General features: G+C 37.5%; 1 protein-coding gene across 2 annotated transcripts in view; it reads right to left on the bottom strand.

Annotated features, from left to right (window-relative positions):
- The window catches only part of Lim1 (LIM homeobox 1), a 71,089-nt gene that overhangs the window by 41,702 nt on the left and 9,318 nt on the right, over nt 1–20,069 (bottom strand). For both annotated transcript variants that reach the window (XM_090164055.1, XM_090164056.1), the window contains exon 2: nt 12,158–12,363. In XM_090164055.1, the coding sequence (XP_090020181.1) occupies nt 12,158–12,363 (206 nt within the window). The remainder of the gene's footprint in view (nt 1–12,157; nt 12,364–20,069) is intronic.

Below are 20,069 nucleotides of genomic sequence, written 5' to 3'. Positions count from 1 at the left end.
ATCTTTATATTAGTGACTGAACTAGTAATTCGAAGCGCTCTCAGAATTCTATAAATGGTCGTCTGCTAATTAGTGGTTCAGCAACGAATCTAAAGAGATGGTGGTATTTTAATTAAAAATTTCGTACGCAATCACCGGATTTTACACTAGGTAGAATATCTGGTCTATTTTTACTAACCTAGGCAATGGAAACGTTTTCTGCACAAATCTCGGCACTCTTTCTAAAAGAGAATTTCGGAGATAGCCTCTTTTTGCAACTGGAGTCGCCTATCGTATCCTGCTATCTGCCGGGCTTTCGGATCGGCGTCTGCCGCGACTAAATTTCCCAAGCAGCGCTGGCTGCGCAACCCGGGCTATAGATCGGGGAAGGGACGGAACGTAAGGCCCAAACGATTGCCCTTCTGGCTGTATTACACGAGTTTATAGCCCGGGTGTAGATTTGGGAAGGAGGGGGAGTTGTGACAAATTAAGCGCCCGTCCACGGCACGGCAACAGCCTATGAATCATAAATGCTCCGCAGGCCGGGACCGGCTTCTGCCCCGCGGTTCCCGCTCGCGCGACACCGACACAAATATTACGGACGGCCTTCGCGGTCCCTCGTGTGTCTTTCTGGCTGAGTGTGCGGTGTAGTGCGCCCTCCCGACTTCTTCATAAAACGCTACTACCCACGAAACGCGCTTAATAATGGAAGACGCCGCCACCGCTATTGCAATATGGAGCGATTTTACCGACATTTCTCACTTTTAAATCTTTCGGTGATAAGGTGGCGCGATCTGACGCGTTTAGTATACCCTCACAAAGATTATATAGCGCTACTTCAGTGGGATTTGCCGCTGTTACTATTCTTTGTTTTTAAAAATTAGGCTTATGTTCAGTCCGTTTGGTTGGTATTTTTTAAAAAGCCAGGCGTAAGCAGGGCTGGACATAAGGATATTTTTTTTTAATAGTCAGCCTGACTAGTGAGCCTCCTATCTTAATTTATTTTAGTAGTCACTGACTATGGGGGTAAAAGGGGGGTATAAAAACAAGAAGGACAGCCAACATTGGCTTTATCCGTCAGAATTAAAATAGGAGTATTATCACTTGAGTTACATGACTTTGGCCAATCACATTTTTTTGGGTAAATTTTTCACTAGTCAAATTGACTAGTGAGCCCCCAGATTTCGATTAATTTTAGTAGTCAGAGCATTTATTTTAGTAGTAAAATTCCGTGACTAGTGCCTTATGTCCAACCATGGGCGTAAGGTCGATTTTTCGGGTATAGCTAAGGTAATAAAGGTATCATACGTTAAGATTGCATTTTTCAAAATATAGCAATATTATAAATGTAATATGTACACTATTAATTTATGAGTTATCGTTATTTCATTGTGCGTAGTTTAAATTTGGGTAACAAGTATCGCCGCCTACCGACCGAGTTTTAAATTGAATATATGAAAGCTGTCTGCTCGTTCAAAATGATCTCAACAGCTGAAAGTTTCAACCGAAAAACGTAGAAATTGAAAAGTCGTCTGCTATTTCTTCACATAATTAGTTGACTGATATTAAAGCAGATGGCACTCTATTTCCTAGGCTCGAAGTCTATTGTTTATTTAAAACAAACAACTTGGTTTACAGATTTGCCAGATAAGTGAGATAACTGTGATATATTTTGTTTCTGAGCCTTCTAGGTTCAAAATAAATCTATTCAAACCTTTGTCTTCACATACTTAAAAGGGGGAAGGTACACGGAGTTAAAATATGAAAGCTGATGAACTTATAGGCCACTTTGCCTGTACCCCGATTTCTCGAACTACACCGAAATTACGTCAAGAATACGCGCAAGTAGATTATATGCAGTTTACGCCGATTTTTGGTACTCTTTACGGGGAGCTGATCTTTTTCCAGGCAATAACAACAACATCAGTTTAATTTTTCAAGGTAGTTCCTGTTAATAGAACGTCGTGTTTTTGCTAAGCCTTAATATGCCAAAAAAATCTACTTGGTTAAAAGGAAATTGGTCATTTCAATGAAACATCGTCAAGGAAATTGCCAAGAAGTAATATTTCCGAGATCCAGGACCTGCAACTCTCTGTTTATATAGTGCTTGTTGAAATAATGGAAACTTTTCCCTCGTTGCATACCTTAAAAGTGAAAAGTTTCCATTATTTCAACAATCATTATACAGTATAAACAGTAACTTGCAAGTCCGGGCTCTCAGAACTATTACTTCTGGGCGATTTCCTTGAAGATGTTATATTGAAGCATCTATTGTGTACCATTAAACATCCTTACGCTACTGGCTGCCAAACGCCAATACCGCGTCTGCTGATACCTATCTAGTTTTCGACGGAAACCAAAAGATGGCGTAGCTTTCGGTTGTAAATTGTACAATATCTGTCACTGAATTCAGTGACTAGTACTAATGGTTCTCAATAAGAATTTGACGCGGACCAGGAGTTTCGTACTGACAATTGTGAGTGAATGCTAATTGGAAGTTCGTATTGAGTTACAAGTACATGATTTCTAGCAAACATCGCGGGCTAATTCGTTAATGGGATTATGACACAGGAAGTACGAACATGTTTGTCTACCGATGCTCGCAAAATTTTTATAAAAAAATAGCAGGGGCATAGTAACTAGGTGATTTACCATCTCTGAGTACTTTTGTCCTATTAACTTCCCAAATATTATTAAAGCTCGATGAACTCGAAATATATTTACAGCCTTGTCACGATAATATATTGTATATTTTCTATCGTGGGTAACAGGAATCCATACCTCTACTTGGATTGCTTATCCTGCCGTATCGCGTACGGTAAGATCACCCTGACGGCTTTGGCCCCCCCTACGAGATAAAAAAAATCCCCTCTGCTCGCGCTCCCCTCTCACGTTGTTGTTTGTTCAGTTAACATAGTGACGTCAAAAAAACCGCCAGCCACATCGTGACGAAAATCTGCCGCGATAAGCATTCCAAGTAGAGGTATGGATTCCCGTGGGTAACTATTTCTTTAACAAGTAAGATTCCGCTAAATTAGCGGGGCCGCCGAAACCAGGCCCGGGCCCCCGTAAAATAAAAGTTCAGGGCCCCAAGAGAGCCGTTACTACTGGAGATAGCTATCTTTCATAGAGAAACCCGGGATAATTATACCTCGATTATTCAAACACGGGCCCATAGGCTGCACGGGCCCCGGTAATTTGTACCGGTTTCCCACTCTCTTGTCGGGCCTGTAAATTACTCACTGAACAAACACAGAAAAAATCTATCTACCGTATCATGATGGTCTAGAGTAAATTTTTATAGAACATTATTATAGTTAGTTGATTTATTAGTTTAGAACAAAAATGTCATAATCGGTGATACCGGCAACAAAAGTTGGCGAGGAAAAACGCTATTTAAAACGCTATTTATCTTGGCACAACGGTTGTCACGTCTCAAAAGTGTCCGTGTCCCTTTTCGCAGTCCGCAGCTCACTAAATCTACGCCTAATAACGTCTATTAAGAGGGGGGCTAGCAAATAGTCTGCTGCTCTGGAATCCAAACAGCGTGACACGTCGTGGCCACGTAATGCCCCGCACCGCCGTGGACGCGCGTGGCACTCGCGCGCGCGCCTCGTACCCCCTCCTCATTCCCCCTCGGCCGCCTCCTAGTTTCCCATTAACTCCCTCGCGCCACTCCGCACGCGCGCTCGCACGGTCTCCCATTCCCCTCCCCCGCTGCTGGAGCCTATTAAGAGTCTCTCAAGCCTGAAGATCGTCCGACCGTCTATTCCGGGGGACAGTGAGGACAACATGCACCAAAAAAAATAAAAACATTGTCATTGACTAATATTAGGAAGAAATTTAATATTCTTTTGTTTGAGACTAAAACAATTAGTCTCGACGCTCTTTTCACGTGTTGTTGAAACACGGGTGATTTTATTGATTATGTAATTATGACTTTTGAGTGCGTTACTGTCTACCGACAAATCCTTGCGTATACTTTATTTATCGGCTTCCAAATGAGCTGGTTGAAGGTTAACTTTTAAAATTGATATTGTATTGCATCTGTTGTGTTATAGAGATGTCATAGAGTATGGGATACAAGTTTGTTTTGAGCGTTGAACTCTTTTTTTTGTTGGTTTTAATTGATTATAAGCTTAGCTGTAGACATAGACGCGTAAAATGTAAACTTTTAGAAATTTATGTATTTGTTTAATCCTACTGAATTGAGTTCAGTTTTCCCAAATGTCCATAATTTCATAGAATTACACAGATTTCTACAACCTCACAGATTTCCATAATTTTATAGAATTGCACAGATTTCTAAAACCTCTTAGATTTCCCTAAACTCATAAGATAATAATAATCAGCTAGGCTAATTTCCCAGGCACCACCATCTAGCGACTTATAATGCCTTAAACAGGTGGCCGGGTTACAATGCGTAGGAGGGTGGTGGCAAGCCCTACATGCCACGCAAGCCAACAGCTCCCTACACTTACTATTACCGCTAACCTCAACAAGTTTTTATGAAAGGGGAAACCGAAGAACTCGAGGGAAAACCCCTTAAACCAGTGAGGAGATAGCTTACAAACTCAACGCAGAAGGAGTGAATCCAAGTTTTCAACCAGTGCCACAAGCTGATAACGAACCCGGCTCCTCTTGCTGCGAGGCGAAAGCGCTAACCCCTCCACCACCCCACCTTGTCTAATAGATTTCCATAATCTCATAGAATCTCATAGACTTCCATAATCTCATAGAATCTCATTGACTTCCATAATCTCATAGAATCTCATACACTTCCATAATCTTATATTTCCATAATATCATAAAAGCTCGCGAATTCCATAATCTCATAGAATCTCGTTATTTCCATAATCTCATAGAATATAATAATTTCCATAATATCATAAAATTTCATGATTTCCATAATCTCATAGAACCTCATTAATTTGCATAATCTCGAAGATTTTCATAACCTAAAAGAATTAAATTTATTCCAATAGACTTCAGAAATAAACTGATAGCATTTGACTTACAGAATTTAATCGATTTCACACAATGCAATTTCTTGATCATATATAGGGCACTCTGAATGTATATATCAATAAATTAGTTCAATTTGAAAAGGTTCAAATGTTAGCTTGCTAAGGTAAGATTTATTTAGGGTCGATTGTTTAAAGGTACTGAAACAGCCTACCTTATTGGCAATTATAACCATTTGAATGTACGGTTTGAATTTAACGTATTTCTATATTTTGCGCTTAAAAATGAATCTATTTTCGGATATACCCAAAAGGATTCAAAACTAAACACAAACAATAAGCCTTAAAGTAAAAAAAAAAGTATCCATTTCTGTCAACGCAAACATTTCAGCCAAATATTTACACGGACGAAAATTCCGGCTTATTTAAATATCAGAGGTTAACGAATCAAACAAACTATCTTAGAGCATATCGTGGTTTATTTTCTAAGATTCGGCTCGCCGTTGAGAAAGGTCTAAGCCCTTTTAATTGCGCGGCCAACTCTTCAAGCAGACACAGATCCGAGTCTCGGCATGATAGGGTCCGCGATGTTTTGGCTGAACAGAAATATCAACGGGAGATCTGGGATGAGTGATGGCCCCAAACCAGAATGGTCCGCGGTGGCCGGGGCGCGCTCAACAGGAATGGCCCAGCGTGGCGTCAACAATCGGAGGGCGGCGAGGGAAACGCAACAGGGTGTCACCCCACCCCTACGCCATGACCCCCTAACGTCAACGGGTCGACAAAAAAACGCGTACATAAACTTACAACCCAAAAAATACAATACTTTCCGTTTGAACGAGTCTGATTGTAAGACTAGTGGCTACTGACTATTGTCATCATGAAAATCGATTCCGAAGTTATTTTATTTCGGGAGATTGGGGGAATTAGTTCTAGGGGGTTGTGGAATTAGCTTATATAGGGTTATGGAATTGGTTTTAGAGGGTTATGAGTTGGAATTAGCTTATATAGGATTATGGAATTAACGTACATTGGCTTATGGAATCAATTTTATCGGGTTTGTAATTAACGTGTATCGGGTTTGGGAATAAAGTTTATCAGGTTATGGAATTAACGTATATCGGGGTTATAAAATTAACTTATATATCGGGTTATGCAATCAATTTTATGGGGTGATGGAATTAACTTATATCGGGGTTATATAATTAGCGTATATAGAACTAGGGAATCAATTCTATTGGGTTATGGAATTAACGTATATTGGGTTATGGAATTAACGTATATCGGGTTATGGAATTAACGCATATCGGGTTATGGAATTAACGTATATCGGGTTATGGATTTAGTTATATCGGGTTATGGATTTAGTTATATCGGGATATGAAATTAGTTCTATCAAGTTGTGGAAATATCGTATATTGGATTTTGGAATTAACGTATATTAGGTTAAGGAATTAACATATACGGGTTACGGAATTAACGTATATTAGGTTAAGGAATTAACATATACGGGTTACGGAATTAACGTATATTAGGTTAAGGAATTAACATATACGGGTTACGGAATTAACGTATACGGGTTATGGAATTAACGTATATTAGGTTAAGGAATTAACATATACGGGTTATGGAATTAACGTATACGGGTTATGGAATTAACATATACGGGTTATGGAATTAACGTATACGGGTTATGGAATTAACGTATACGGGTTATGGAATTAACGTATACGGGTTATGGAATTAACATATACGGGTTATGGAATTAACGTATACGGGTTATGGAATTAACGTATACGGGTTATGGAATTAACGTATACGGGTTATGGAATTAACGTATATTAGGTTAAGGAATTAACATATACGGGTTATGGAATTAACGTATACGGGTTATGGAATTAACGTATACGGGTTATGGAATTAACGTATATTGGATTATGAGATAAAGATGTATCGAGCTATGGATGGCTCGCTTACGGAATTAACATAGGGTTCTAGAAAGCAATACAATTGGGTCCTGAAAAATAATTATATCGGGTTGTGGAAGTTACTTTGATATTAGCTTACAGAAATAGGTTCTCTATCGGGTTACGGAAATGAGTTCTGTATCGGGTTATGGAAATTATTTCTGTATCGGGTTACAAAAATAAGTTATGTATCGGGTTACGGAAATAAGTTCTGTATCCGGTTACGGAAATAAGTTCTGTATCGGGTTACGGAAATAAATTCTGTATCGGGTTACAAAAATAAGTTATGTATCGGGTTACAAAAATAAGTAGGAATACATATATTCGTGTTAAAATTAAAGCAGTTAACTTGAAATGCAGATAACAATACTTCTAACGTTAGTATAATCAAGAATGTATTTATTTATTCTCAGGGAGAATGAATATATCGAGATTATTTTTGGCGTTTCTCCAATTCCACCCGTTGGGGCCCCCGGTATGCTCCTCCGCTTTAATAAAATCAAATAATACTGCAATCTCATTGGTTCTTAAAAATTACGTTTTTCGACGCGATTAACGCTGCTGCGAGGACGCAAAAATAAGACCGCCTCCTTTTTCCCTCCCCCCCCCCCTTAGCGTGACGGGGTTAGGGCCTCAACGTGTCCGTCGATAGTCTCGACATATTCATTCTCCCTGAGTATAAATAAATACATTCTTGGTATAATTTTGCGTTTCGATAAAAACGCAGTTTCTCGAATAAATAAAAATGTCAATGACTAAAGGCCTGAAAGGTAGTACAGTTGTGAAAGATAAAATCCCAAAACAGATTCGAAAGTAGAGAAATAGTTCCAAATGTTACGCGAAGGAGATGAGGAAATTTCCAAATTAAATATTCAGACTGGTCACGTTCCCGCTATTTGGATAACAAGCAACTTACATTATGTACAAAATAGCTATCTTTTTAAATCATATTCGTTTAACTTTACGCCATTATATTTATCGCTGTGTATAATGTAATTTCGGTGATACAGCTATCGTCCATCAATTTAGGCTCGTCCTCGGTACTGGTACATCAACCGCTGCCTAGCCACAAACGACAGCGTGTGTTACCGAAAAACACCTGAGCGTTTTAGTATTTTCCAGAGGCGGTGTAAAGTTGTAAACCGACGCTTTGTTGTAATCTTTGAAATGTCAGTTACCAAACGTAGTGCGCGAGCTTGGTTATATATAGCATAAATATACGTGCCTGCAAAGGCAGTCTCGTAGCACGTACCGAGTATTGAGGAAATTATTATACCTGTGCAATGAACTCAATGTCATACTACCGTTTAAGCATTTTTGTATCCGCACTCTCATTATAGCCCTAGCGAAATATTGTGACTCCTACCTCTGCTTTTGGCGCGAAAACTAAATCCCGCCATTTTCAGTGTTTGTCAAACCACGGTCAACTTTGATCACGCGCTGTTCACGCTACAGCGGCCAACCCACTCGTTGAAGTTTCTATGTTAGCTTATGAGCAAAAGATATCTGTATGGTTTGAGCGCCCCTAGCGGGATATTTTTTTTAGAATAGTTTTTGCATTGAAGCCAATATAAAAACGAGCGTGGTGCTGAACTCCAACATATTATAGTACAGTAGGGGGAAAATCCTCGCTCACGGAATTTCGATGAATGCGTTGGCCGCTGTAGCGCGAGAGATCAAAGTTGGTCGTGGTCAAACAAAGTATCCTGAGTCAGGCAACACTGCTATCTGTTTTTTTTTAGCTAGCTGAAAAACGTTTTTCTGGCAGCGCGGCTTCTCCAAAATAAAAATGGTGGACTTTTATGGCGTCGAAAATGTATCTGGAAGTGTTCCTCAACTATTTCTACCAATGAGGTTATAGAAGATACAAAATCACGAACTTCGAACTTGCTGTTTCGCGGCACAAAATATTCTGACAAGCAAACTATATCGTATCGTTTTGAGTCAAAACGATACGATATAGTTTGCTTGTCAAAACTTTTGACGCCATCGCTCGGGTTACTGAAAAACTATATAGTTATGTCGTCTGCTTATGTATTGAAAATAACGCGAAACCTCGAACTAAAGAATCGAAAATTAAATATTTCATATTTACGTCTATCTTAAAATAAATTGAGTTTGATTTTCTCGTCTAAAAAATATAATTTTAAATAAACATAAATAAAGTAATATAATTATATAAAGAAAAATAACATTTGAACAATTATTGAACTTGATTATTGGTCTTGGAACAATATCAATTTAGTAAGTTGGTTTTCTTTGGGTGTGGCTTGGAAGTATTGTTCTAAGCTATTAATATTTCAGTATACCATGCTAGTATTATATTGGCTTTAATGATGTATAGCCTTTTTTATTGCCAAAGTTTCAAATAGTTTAAGACTTCTTTAATAGGTCAAATGATAACTCTGGAAGGCTTCCAGAGTTATCATTTGACCTATAAATCGAGTTCAAGTACGTACAAATCGATTTGTGGGTCCCTGATGTTAATTAACAAAGGTAAATTAAGCATTTTTTGTCCAATTTTAAGAGTCATTATTGTAGAACAGGTTCTATATTCTACATTTTAAAAAGACACAACGCCTTAATTAAAAATTATTCTTCTGAGATTTAATCAATTGTTAAACAAAATTAAAAATAACAGAAACTTATTAGTGATGTGTTGGCGAGCGTATTAGCAAAGCTTTTAAAATGCTAGCCCTATTGGTCCCTTCTGTACTTACCTAAATTTTAATTTGATATTTTGTGATATTCATTGGGTAAAATGACCACTACAAATATAACTCAATGCAAAGCCCTGTTAAGAGTGTAACCGGTTAGTTTGCTAGTTTCATTTATAATTAGAGCAGATCGTAAGGCTTTCTAACTGGGATATCATTGTTGGCCGATATGTTTTTTTTATATAAATTGGTCCTAGGTACTAATGACCAAATCTGCGTTTATCAAACTAGTGCTAATTATAACGAGCAACTCGACTTGTACCAAAATGGGCATTTCGAATAACCAAGAAAAAAAAACTAGTTCAAGCCATTAACAAACTTAATCACTAAACGACCCTTATTTTCCAGACTGGTGTTCGGGGTTGTCACTGTTTGAGGCTAGGGACTTAATGTGAATGGTCAGGAAACGATGACACCCTCCCCTCGGTGAAAATTTGGATTGTATGAACATAATTATGGTTATTAATTTTTAGTAAATGCGGATAAATCCCCATTGTGTGGCACCTAGAACTCTGACAAATCACTGCGTTTTCGAATACCTCACCGAGTAATCTGTCGTCCACTTAAGGCCACCGTTGTAATCCTTTTATGGAAGTTGACCCCGGTTCTCTCTCTCTTAATGAAGTTCAAAAATATGTCGCCCAATTCGCAGTGACACATTCTTAAAACCCCGAATGACGTTAGTTTATCACGTAGGATCAACTTTGTGGGGTCCGTTGTCAAACGGCGCGCCACGATTTTATAAACCCCAGTATCAATGACAGACTTATCCGGAGAAATATTGTGACTAGGACTTGGCCTTCTCCCGAATCCTCCTCCCCGGTGGTAACGCGACACAATACTAGAGGGCGCTCGATTGAGAGATCCGTTCGTGGCTCATTCGAGAGTTAATCAGTTTTGGCAGACGCAAAAGTACCCGCAGAGCGGCGCTCTTATCTTTTTTCGTGATTTCCCTTCTCGCGGGACGTTCGAGATGTTCTCCCGGCCGCCTCTCTTCGCCGGTTTAACTATCGAACACATAGATGTCGCTTCTATCGCGTCCTCTGAAGGGGAAAAGCCCCGGCGAGGACTGGCGCGCTGTCAGAACATGGTGACGCGGAGGCCACTCGAGCCCCGGCGACGCATTCGAGCGAGGACCGATGTGACGTGACGTCTTCACGCGATAACGGGCTACTTTTTAAAACCGTCTCTTCCGTAGACTTTCGCTTCGACTGTCGCGATGTCCGCTACCTACGCTCGTCTCCTCTTTGAAATAGACACGAAGTTGCCATAATTTACAAATTTGATACTGCGGGGATCTGTTTCGGAGACACTCTTTGGAAGGCCTACGCTATTAATTGGCCATTTCAATAGACGCTTCAATAAAACATCTTCAAGGAAATTGCCAACAAGTAATATATCCGAGAGCCAGGACCTGCATGATACTATTTATATAGTGCTTGTTGAAATAATGGAAACTTTTCATCTGTAAACTGAACGTCGTGTTTTTGCTAAGCCTTAATATATTGCAGGTCCTGGATCTCGGAAATATTACTTCTTGGCAATTTCCTTGACGATGTTTCATTGAAATGACCAATTTCCTTTTAACCAGGTAGCTTTTTTTTGACATATTAAGGCTTAGCAAAAACACGACGTTCTATTTACAGATTAAAAGTTTTAATCATTTCAACAAGCACTAAATAAACAGTAAGTTGCAGGTCCTGGCTCTCAGAAATATTGCTTCTTGGCGATTTACTTGAAGATGTTTTACTGCCGATCGGATTTTGAAATCGAAGAAACGATGCTGCTGATTCATACAGTAGGATTTTTCGTTGGTGTTAGTGGTGTATTGGTAAGAACGCTGCTGACGACCAGGGTTGGACATAAGGCACTAGTCGCGGCATTTGACTACTAAAATAAATGCTCTGACTACTAAAATTAATCGAAATCTGGGGCTCACTAGTCAATTTTGCGTAGTGAAATATTTACCAAAATATTCATAAATAATGGCGAATATGGCGTATCATAAATTCATCAATCCCATTTTATTTAAAAAGAATTGTGATAATAAATTCAAATTTTAATTCTGACGGGTAAAGCAAAATGTTGCCTGCCCTTCTTGGTTTTATACCCCCATTTTACCCCCTAGTCAATGACTTCTAAAATAGGAAGTTGGCTGGCTGCATAGCTCGTATGCCACGCAACCAGCCAACTTCCAGTGAGAAGACGGAGTAAACAGAATGATCAACTATGTAGTCGGTCATTAAATCAGGTGGCCGGGCTACAATGCGTAGGAGGGTGGTGACAAGCCCTTCATGCCACGCGAGCGAACAGTTCACTACACTGAGTTTTACCCTTATGACCTTAACCTCTACACGTTTTTATGGTAAAACATTGAAATTGGAGTAGCTAGCATATGTCAAATAGAAGGATCTTTTTCGTATAAATACTGAAATTAATTGGAAATTTGTCCGCGCAGATTTTAAATGAGATCGTTTGAAAAAACGACAATGGTTACATTCAACTAGATATAAAGCCACGTGTTATTTACCTTGTCCATGTCTGCTGTGCAGATAATCTTCTTTGCAAATGAATCTGTTCTCATCGAGAACGTACAGTTCTTCCCCGGTGGACAACTGTTTCCGACAAACCAGACACGTGAAGCACTTCAAGTGGAACACTTTGCTCCTGGCTCGCCGTACCAGGTCCGATGGACTGATACCCTGAGAACAGCCCGCGCATTTGGTGCCGAAACGTCTGCAATAAAACACAAATTTCATTGTTAGCACCAGCTTTGTTATTAATCGTAGGATAATGAAAATGGTTGTTCATGATTGTGGTAATTAACCAGCTGAATTGTGTTATGATAAACCTTTATCATAATCAATTGTAAATAATTAGCAGTGAGGGCCATTAAACGCCATCTGCTTTTCAATACATTTTTGCCCAAAATAGTTTTATAAATTTTCCCATTTACGTTGAGGCACATTTGTCATTTAAGTTGAGATAAAATTTCCCATTTACGTTGGGGTAAAATTTCCCATTTACGTTGAGGTACAATATCCCTTTTACGTTGAGATAAAATTTCCCATTTACGTTGAGGTACAATATCCCTTTTACGTTGAGATAAAATTTCCCATTTACGTTGAGGTACAATATCTCTTTTACGTTGAGGTAAAATTTCCCATTTACGTTGAGGTACAATATACCTTTTACGTTGAGATAAAATTTCCCATTTACGTTGAGGTACAATATCCCTTTTACGTTGAGATAAAATTTCCCATTTACGTTGAGGCACATTTGTCATTTACTTTGAGTTAAAATTTATCATTTACGTTGAGGTAATATTTCCCATTTACGTTGATGTACAATAACCCATTTTCTTTACGATAAAATTTCCCATTTACGTTGAGGTACAATATCCCATTTACGTTGAGGTAATATTTCCCATTTACGTTGAGGTAATATTTCCCATTTACGTTGAGGTAATATTTCCCATTTACGTTGAGGTAATATTTCCCATTTACGTTGAGGTAATATTTCCCATTTACGTTGAGATAAAATTTCCCATTCTCTTTGAAGCATATTTCCCATTTACATTAAAATTTTCCAATTTCCAATTTATATATTTTTCTAATAAAATGAATACAGCCATTGAATGAAAAAGTAAGTATAAAAAGGTGTTATTTGTCCACCCAAGAGGTCCTAATACCACTATTGGTGGTCAAATATTTGGGACGTAGACATAAGATATAATTATTTAATCGAAAAAGAAATCTTCTCCTTATATTTTTCTCCATGGTAACAATGCTCAAATATTTTATTTAAAGAAAGAGAAAATGCTGTTTCCATAAAATAAAACCTAGGAGCAACAAACACAAGGAGAACGCAGCTAGCCTTTAAACACGCTAACGAAGGGTTGTGTACGAATTTCATTGGACGAGCGTCACGAGCCTTTACGCTGAACGTTTTACGGGCGGGGAGGAAGACAATTTCCGAATTTTCCCCTTCCGACGGCAGTAGGCGCTAAAGCGTCTAACCAATGAAAAAGGTACACAAGAAAATGCACGACTTTTGACGGGTTGCGTTCTCCTTGTGTGGGGTGTTATGTTTGTTGCTCCTAGATAAAACACTAAAAAATTAAGAGTATAAAATATTTTTCTCCTTGTTACGAGCTTAACAGTTTTACTGGCACGCGCGTTTCGCACGTGGACTTCAAATTCCAAATTTTTTATCGACTCGAGCGTGCGCTCTTTATCTTCAATAATTTTAGCTAGTGACGTTAAAAAACATTTACACATTACCTCCCGTATTTTACAGAAACACCTATTGGACGAAAACACACTGTTTGCCTACAATAGTTGATTCTATTAAATAAAAAATAGTTTTGCCCAACTTGTTGAAATGTTGCTCTTACGTCACAAGACATAGCTTTATTAGTATATTCTTCGCGCGCTAGAAAAAGCTACATTTCTCTGGCGACTGTAGCGCGTGACGTAAGAGCAACAATAACTATAGGAACAACAAACACAAGGAGAACGCAGCTAGCATTTAACCACGCTAACGTAGGGTTGTGTACAAATTTCATTGGACGTGCCTTTACACTGAACGATTTACGGACGGGGGAAATCAATTTCTGAATTTTCCCCTTCTGACGGCAGCAGGTGCTAAAGCGTCTAGCCAATGAAAATTGTACGCAAGAAAATGCTCGACTTTTGACGGGTTGCGTTCTCCTTGTGGGGGCAGTGCTGCGTTTGTTGCTCCTAGCTTGAATATAGAAAGAACTATTCTGCCGTACAAAGCACAAAAGCATGAACGACCATGTTTTTGATTTACAGATTTTGGTTTTATTTCACCTTATTTTATACGTTAAATTCAATTTTGAACTAATTTTCGAATTTAAAATTTTTGTTCTTGGAGAAATGACTTGTTGCATTATTTTAGGTTTTTGTATTATTTTCAAACCAAAAACGCATTAATGTGTTTATTTTCTTTAAAAGTCAAATTGTTTAGTACCAGAATATAATTTGAGTTGAAAAATCCAAGTCTACTGTATAAACATTAAAGAAGTAAGTTGGGGTATCTTAAGGCAAAGAAAGTTTGAATTTCGCGGGTTTTCTCCATATTTTGGTTTTGGTCGTTAATGCTTTTGTGCTTTGAATAAAGGTACAACGAAACATTTATTTAGAAAATAACGTTTCGTTTGGGTAGAAATAAGATTATCATAGGAATGTTTTGGTATTTTTTGTCGGGAGCGGCTCGAAATGTAGAAATTGGACCATAGTCAAAGCGAGTTCGACCATTGAGGGCTGATTTCTATTCTTGAGCGAAAGCGTATCACGGTGGGCCAGTCGCGGTAGGTCGGGCTCCGGAAGGTGACAAAGGGTAACGGGCTCAAGTTGTCACCTCTTTAACCGCTCGTTATTCCCGCTTCCAAGTACTTTGTCGTTTGTGAAAAGAGCTTTTTGACGTAGTCTCGTTTTTCCCAGACCCCAACCGCGGTCTCATCCCATTGTTACAGCCACCTGAACTCGGCAACTTGTGATTATGGAGTTACAATACGGGTTTTGTTAGACACGTCCAAGTTGACGCGGTTATTGTAGCCAACCGGAAGTTAGCTATTCTTTCCATAGAGATGTTCGGTTTGTTGCGTTTAGCTACAACAAAACTGCGAAATAATAGTTTTGGATACTCTACGCAATTATTTATATTAGTGAAAACCGTGTGGAATTTCACACGGTTACACAGTGATCTAATAATCAATATTAAAATGTATCGTAATTTAATCATGATTTAAGTTTTTTACAGTCTAAACTACAGATCTGATTTTCATACTAGGGTTTCCTAAAAATGAAATGAGTGATCTGCCCCTTGGTTAAAACTCAAATTGATTAAATAAAGAGTATTTATTTAGTGGTTTGAAGATGTTCTAGAAAATAAACCACTGACAATTTTAGTATAGCATCCAGCGACAAAAATATTTAAAAATTACAAGATAAAATTTGTGAAATTTGGTCGACATTTACAATCCAAAATGTGTGAAATTCGTCGAAAATTACTATCCAAAATGTGTGAAATTTGGTCGAAAATTACAATCCAAAATGTGTGAAATTTGGTTGACATTTACAATCCAAAATGTGAGGAAATTCGTCGAAAATTACTATCCAAAATTTGTGAAATTTGGTCGAACGTTACGATCCAAAATGTAAGGAAATTTTGTAGAAAATTAATCCAAAATGTGTGAAATTTGGTCGAAATTTACAATCCAAAATGTAAGGAAATTTAGTAGAAAATTAATCCAAAATGTTAGGAAATTTCGTCAAAATTTACAACCCAAAATGTATGAAATTTAGTCAAAAATTACAATCCAAAATGTGTTAAATTTGGTCGAAATTTACGATAAAAAATGTGTGAAATTTGGTCGACATTTATAATCCAAAATGTGAGGAAATTTGGTCGAAAATTACAATCCAAAATGTGTTGGTTGACATTTACAATCCGAAATGTGTGAAATTTGGTCGAAAATTACAATCCAAAATGTGTTGGTTGACATTTACAATCCGAAATGTAAGGAAATTTGGTCGAAAATTACAATCCAAAATGTGTGAAATTTGGTTGACATTTACAATTCGAAATGTAAGGAAATTTAGTAGAAAATTACAATCCAAAATGTGTGAAATCTGGTCGAAATTTACAATCCAAAATGTAAGGAAATTTAGTAGAAAATTAATCCAAAATGTGAGGAAATGTCGTCAAAATTTACAACCCAAAATGTATGAAATTTAGCCAAAAATTACAATCCAAAATGTGTTAAATTTGGTCGAAATTTACGATAAAAAAAGTGTTAAATTTGGTCAAAATTTGCCTTAAAAATGTGTGAAATTTGGTCGAAAATTACAATCCAAAATGTAAGGAAATTTCGTCGAAAATTACAATCCCAAATGTGAGGAAATTTCGTCAAAATTTACAATCCAAATTAGGTGAAATTTGGTCGAAAATTTCAATGTACGAAATTGCACATAATATCAAATTGATCCAAATTATTTAATCAAAACAGAATGTATTTTAAACTGCTTATGTCTTGATCCCAGTTAGATCAAAAATATTAGCAACGTTAATTATGATCAAAACATGAAATATGATAGGCCGGTCTTTGGGAATTCTTATTTCGCGGGCTGATTGAAAAGCGGGCGATTGTTTGATGGCCAATGGAACACCTCGCGTCGGCTTCCTTTGGCCAAAGCGTTGAGTTATTTCACGTCGGCCCAGAAATCGGCAGCCATTCCTCGTGTCTGCGTGGTACGCCATCGTGATCGGTGGTGAATTTGTTGTACACGAATAGGGGTTCGTGTTCTTCGGCGGCGTTTGAGTGCAATGACCGCTCGCTCGGGCTCGAGATCGAAAGGATTCGCACTTTCTTCGACCACGCGTTTTTATCCGCCTTTCTGAGGAAGAAATTGAATCTAATGTTTTGTGGCTGAGACGCGTCTTTCCAAGATAAAACCATTCGACGGTACTGGCCGTTTTCACGCGCTCAACAAATCGCCTTTAGCTCACAACCGTTTTGAATCCCCTTATTTTTGTACTAGTAGAAGTATTTTGGGATTCGTAAAGGTATTATTGTAGTAGTAAAGGTTTTTTTTTACTATTAAAGATATTTTTGCGTGAGTAGGGGTATTTTTGAAATAGTAGAGGTATTGTTTTAATAGTATACGTATTTTTTACTAGTAGAGGTGTTTTTATAGTAGTAGAAGTATTTTTGTAGTAGTAGAGGTATTATTTTAATAGTATACGTATTTTTGTAATAGTAGAGGTATTATTTTAATAGTATACGTATTTTTTACTAGTAGAGGTATTATTTTAGTAGTATACTTTTTTTTGTAAAGTAGCATTTAGATTTGTACGGGATATTTTGTTCGGGGCTTAATCTCGTTAATATCAGAATTTTAATAATAGTAATAGAAAAATTATTTTAATAGTAGTAGAAGAATTTTTGTAGTAATAGAGGTATTATTTTAATATTAGTAGAAGCATTTTTGTAGTAATAGAGGTATTATTTTAATAGTAGTAGAAGTATTTTTAAGTAATAGAGGTATTATTTTAATAGTAGTAGAAGCATTTTTGTAGTAGTAGAGGTATTATTTTAGTGATAGAGGTATTATTTTAGTGATAGAGGTATTATTTTAGTAGTAGAGGTATTATTTTAATAGTAGAGGTATATTTGTAATAGAAGAGGTATTATTTAAATAGTATAGGTATTATTTAAATAGTATAGGTATATTTGTAATAATAGAGGTATTATTTTAATAGTATAGGTATTTTGGTAATAATAGAGGTATTATTTTAGTAGTATACTTTTTTTGTAATAGTAGCATTTAGATTTGTACGGGGTATTTTGTTCGGGGCTTAATCTCGTTAATACCAGAATGTTGATAATATATCTCTTAAGAGAGAATGATCCGGTCCATAGACGACATTAAAATGAAACCAGGTGGTTCGACGCGGATTCTGTTGGCCGCGAATTTCCCGCCAAATCTCGGATGTGTAGTGATAAAATTAAATAACAAAATTTACTATTACTTAGCTTAAAGATGCAAAATGTAAAAATTACATCGCGTAGGGACATTAACCTATTGATAAACATCCATGTTTTACCAATGAAATTGTATTTAAAAATTTTCAACTCGCCCAATTTTTTCTGCCCATCTGGAATCTGCTTATTTACTTGTTTCAAGCAAATAAAATTGGCATAATACGTCGTTGAATACTTCTTTCGTAATTGTTATATAATATAATAATACTCATAATAATAAGCTTGACTAATACCCAAGGCACCACCCGAGCGACTTTTATTAGTCTTTTATATAGACTTTTAATGCCTTTAAACAGGTAGCCGGGTTACAACGCGTAGGGTGGTGGCAAGCCCTTCATGCCACGCTAGTGCTCGGCATTCGATTAATTTTTATCCATGAATAAAATAAGCTCGGCGATATTTAAATAATATTTATTTAAATAAATAACCAATAGTTGAATAAAAATTGTAAAATGTTTAAATAATCGAAAGTGAATAAGCCTATTATTTAAATAAAACAAACAATTATTTAAATAAATGCCACTTTTATTCAAATAAATGCTTGGTTGCGTAAAAAAATATAATTAAATAAGTTAAAATGATATTCTTTTTACCAACGTTTTTTTAAATAAATCGGAAAATTTGTGGATAATGAATAAACAATTCCGGACACTATGCCACGCGAGCCTACACTTACTATTACCGTTAACCTCTACAAGTTTTTATATACTTCTGGTAATACCGAAATTGGTAACTATGTCAGTGAAAAGTCAAAGTAATACTTCCGGTATCCAGAAGCGGATTTCCCGATTAGACCACCGAGTCGAAATTTGCATAACAACTGAATTAGACTCGTGTAAAAACTTCGATGCGGAAAAAAAGTTACGAATTAAAATGGAGGATTGACGATCAAGCGCGTGGAATCGACGCGTAAAGAGCGCGAAATGGTCGAATTTGGCGGCGAATGTAAACAGACATTTACAGACATGAATCGGTTTTGGGGAGCGGTCATTAAGGAGTCGTAATAACTACAATTACCTTTTCGGCGGGTGAGACTGGTTTCGCGCCCATTAACGCGCTTCGGAACGGCCTGGAAGGAATACCCGCCTGATGGAGGGACGCCATTGTAATCATCCTCCTTCTCAGCCAGCCCAAAACCACCCGCAAACGCATCGAGTACAGGGGGTTACCCAACTGCTACTGATCTAATCGGAATCAACGATCGCGAAGGATTGTTTAAAGGGGCAAGCTTTTCCAAATATCGCCTTATTTGCGCATCAAAAGATCAACAAGACGTTCAATATACTTACGCGTACGTTATTTTAGTTTTTGGCCTAAAAAGTTGAAACGCAAAATAACGCCAAGTATTGACGACTTTTAAAATTCATTTTGCGCGTGAAAATACCTCTACATGTTATGGTCAAAAAAGCACGCAAAGAAGGCTGTGTGCCCAAGACATGTACCTGTAGTGTCGCGCGCTAAAACGTCATTTCAAAATCCGTCAATTTGGGTTTGAATTTTCGCCGCCATCTTAAGGTGTATCGCCAGCGTCAGCAGCACCTTAGTGAGCGATTTGCGAACTATCCTAACTTTTGAAATCGCGCAATGTAAGCTTAGGTCTCGTATAACTATAACGCGCCGCGCGTGCAAAACAAATTTTTCGCGTCTTCAGCAGCACGCGCTTTTATGTTTTTTTTTCTGTCTCACCGATTTCTCACCAGATGTCGCGGCGGACGCGCGCTTTTCAATTTCCCGAAATTTCTTTATTTTATTAACCACTTAATATTTTTTGATGCAGTTTCGACATAAATTTTTAGTTTTTAACGGCTTATAGGGCTATCTAACTGGTTAAAGCTTGACCGTTCCCCTTTAAACGGGTAATATCTTCCAC

This window comes from Leiobunum rupestre, chromosome 11 (genome assembly GCF_980474605.1).
Source record: "Leiobunum rupestre chromosome 11, qqLeiRupe1.1.hap1, whole genome shotgun sequence".
Lineage (NCBI taxonomy): Eukaryota > Metazoa > Arthropoda > Arachnida > Opiliones > Sclerosomatidae > Leiobunum > Leiobunum rupestre.
The sequence above is the reverse complement of the archived record's forward strand: the minus strand, read 5'-3'. Positions and strand labels throughout refer to the sequence as shown.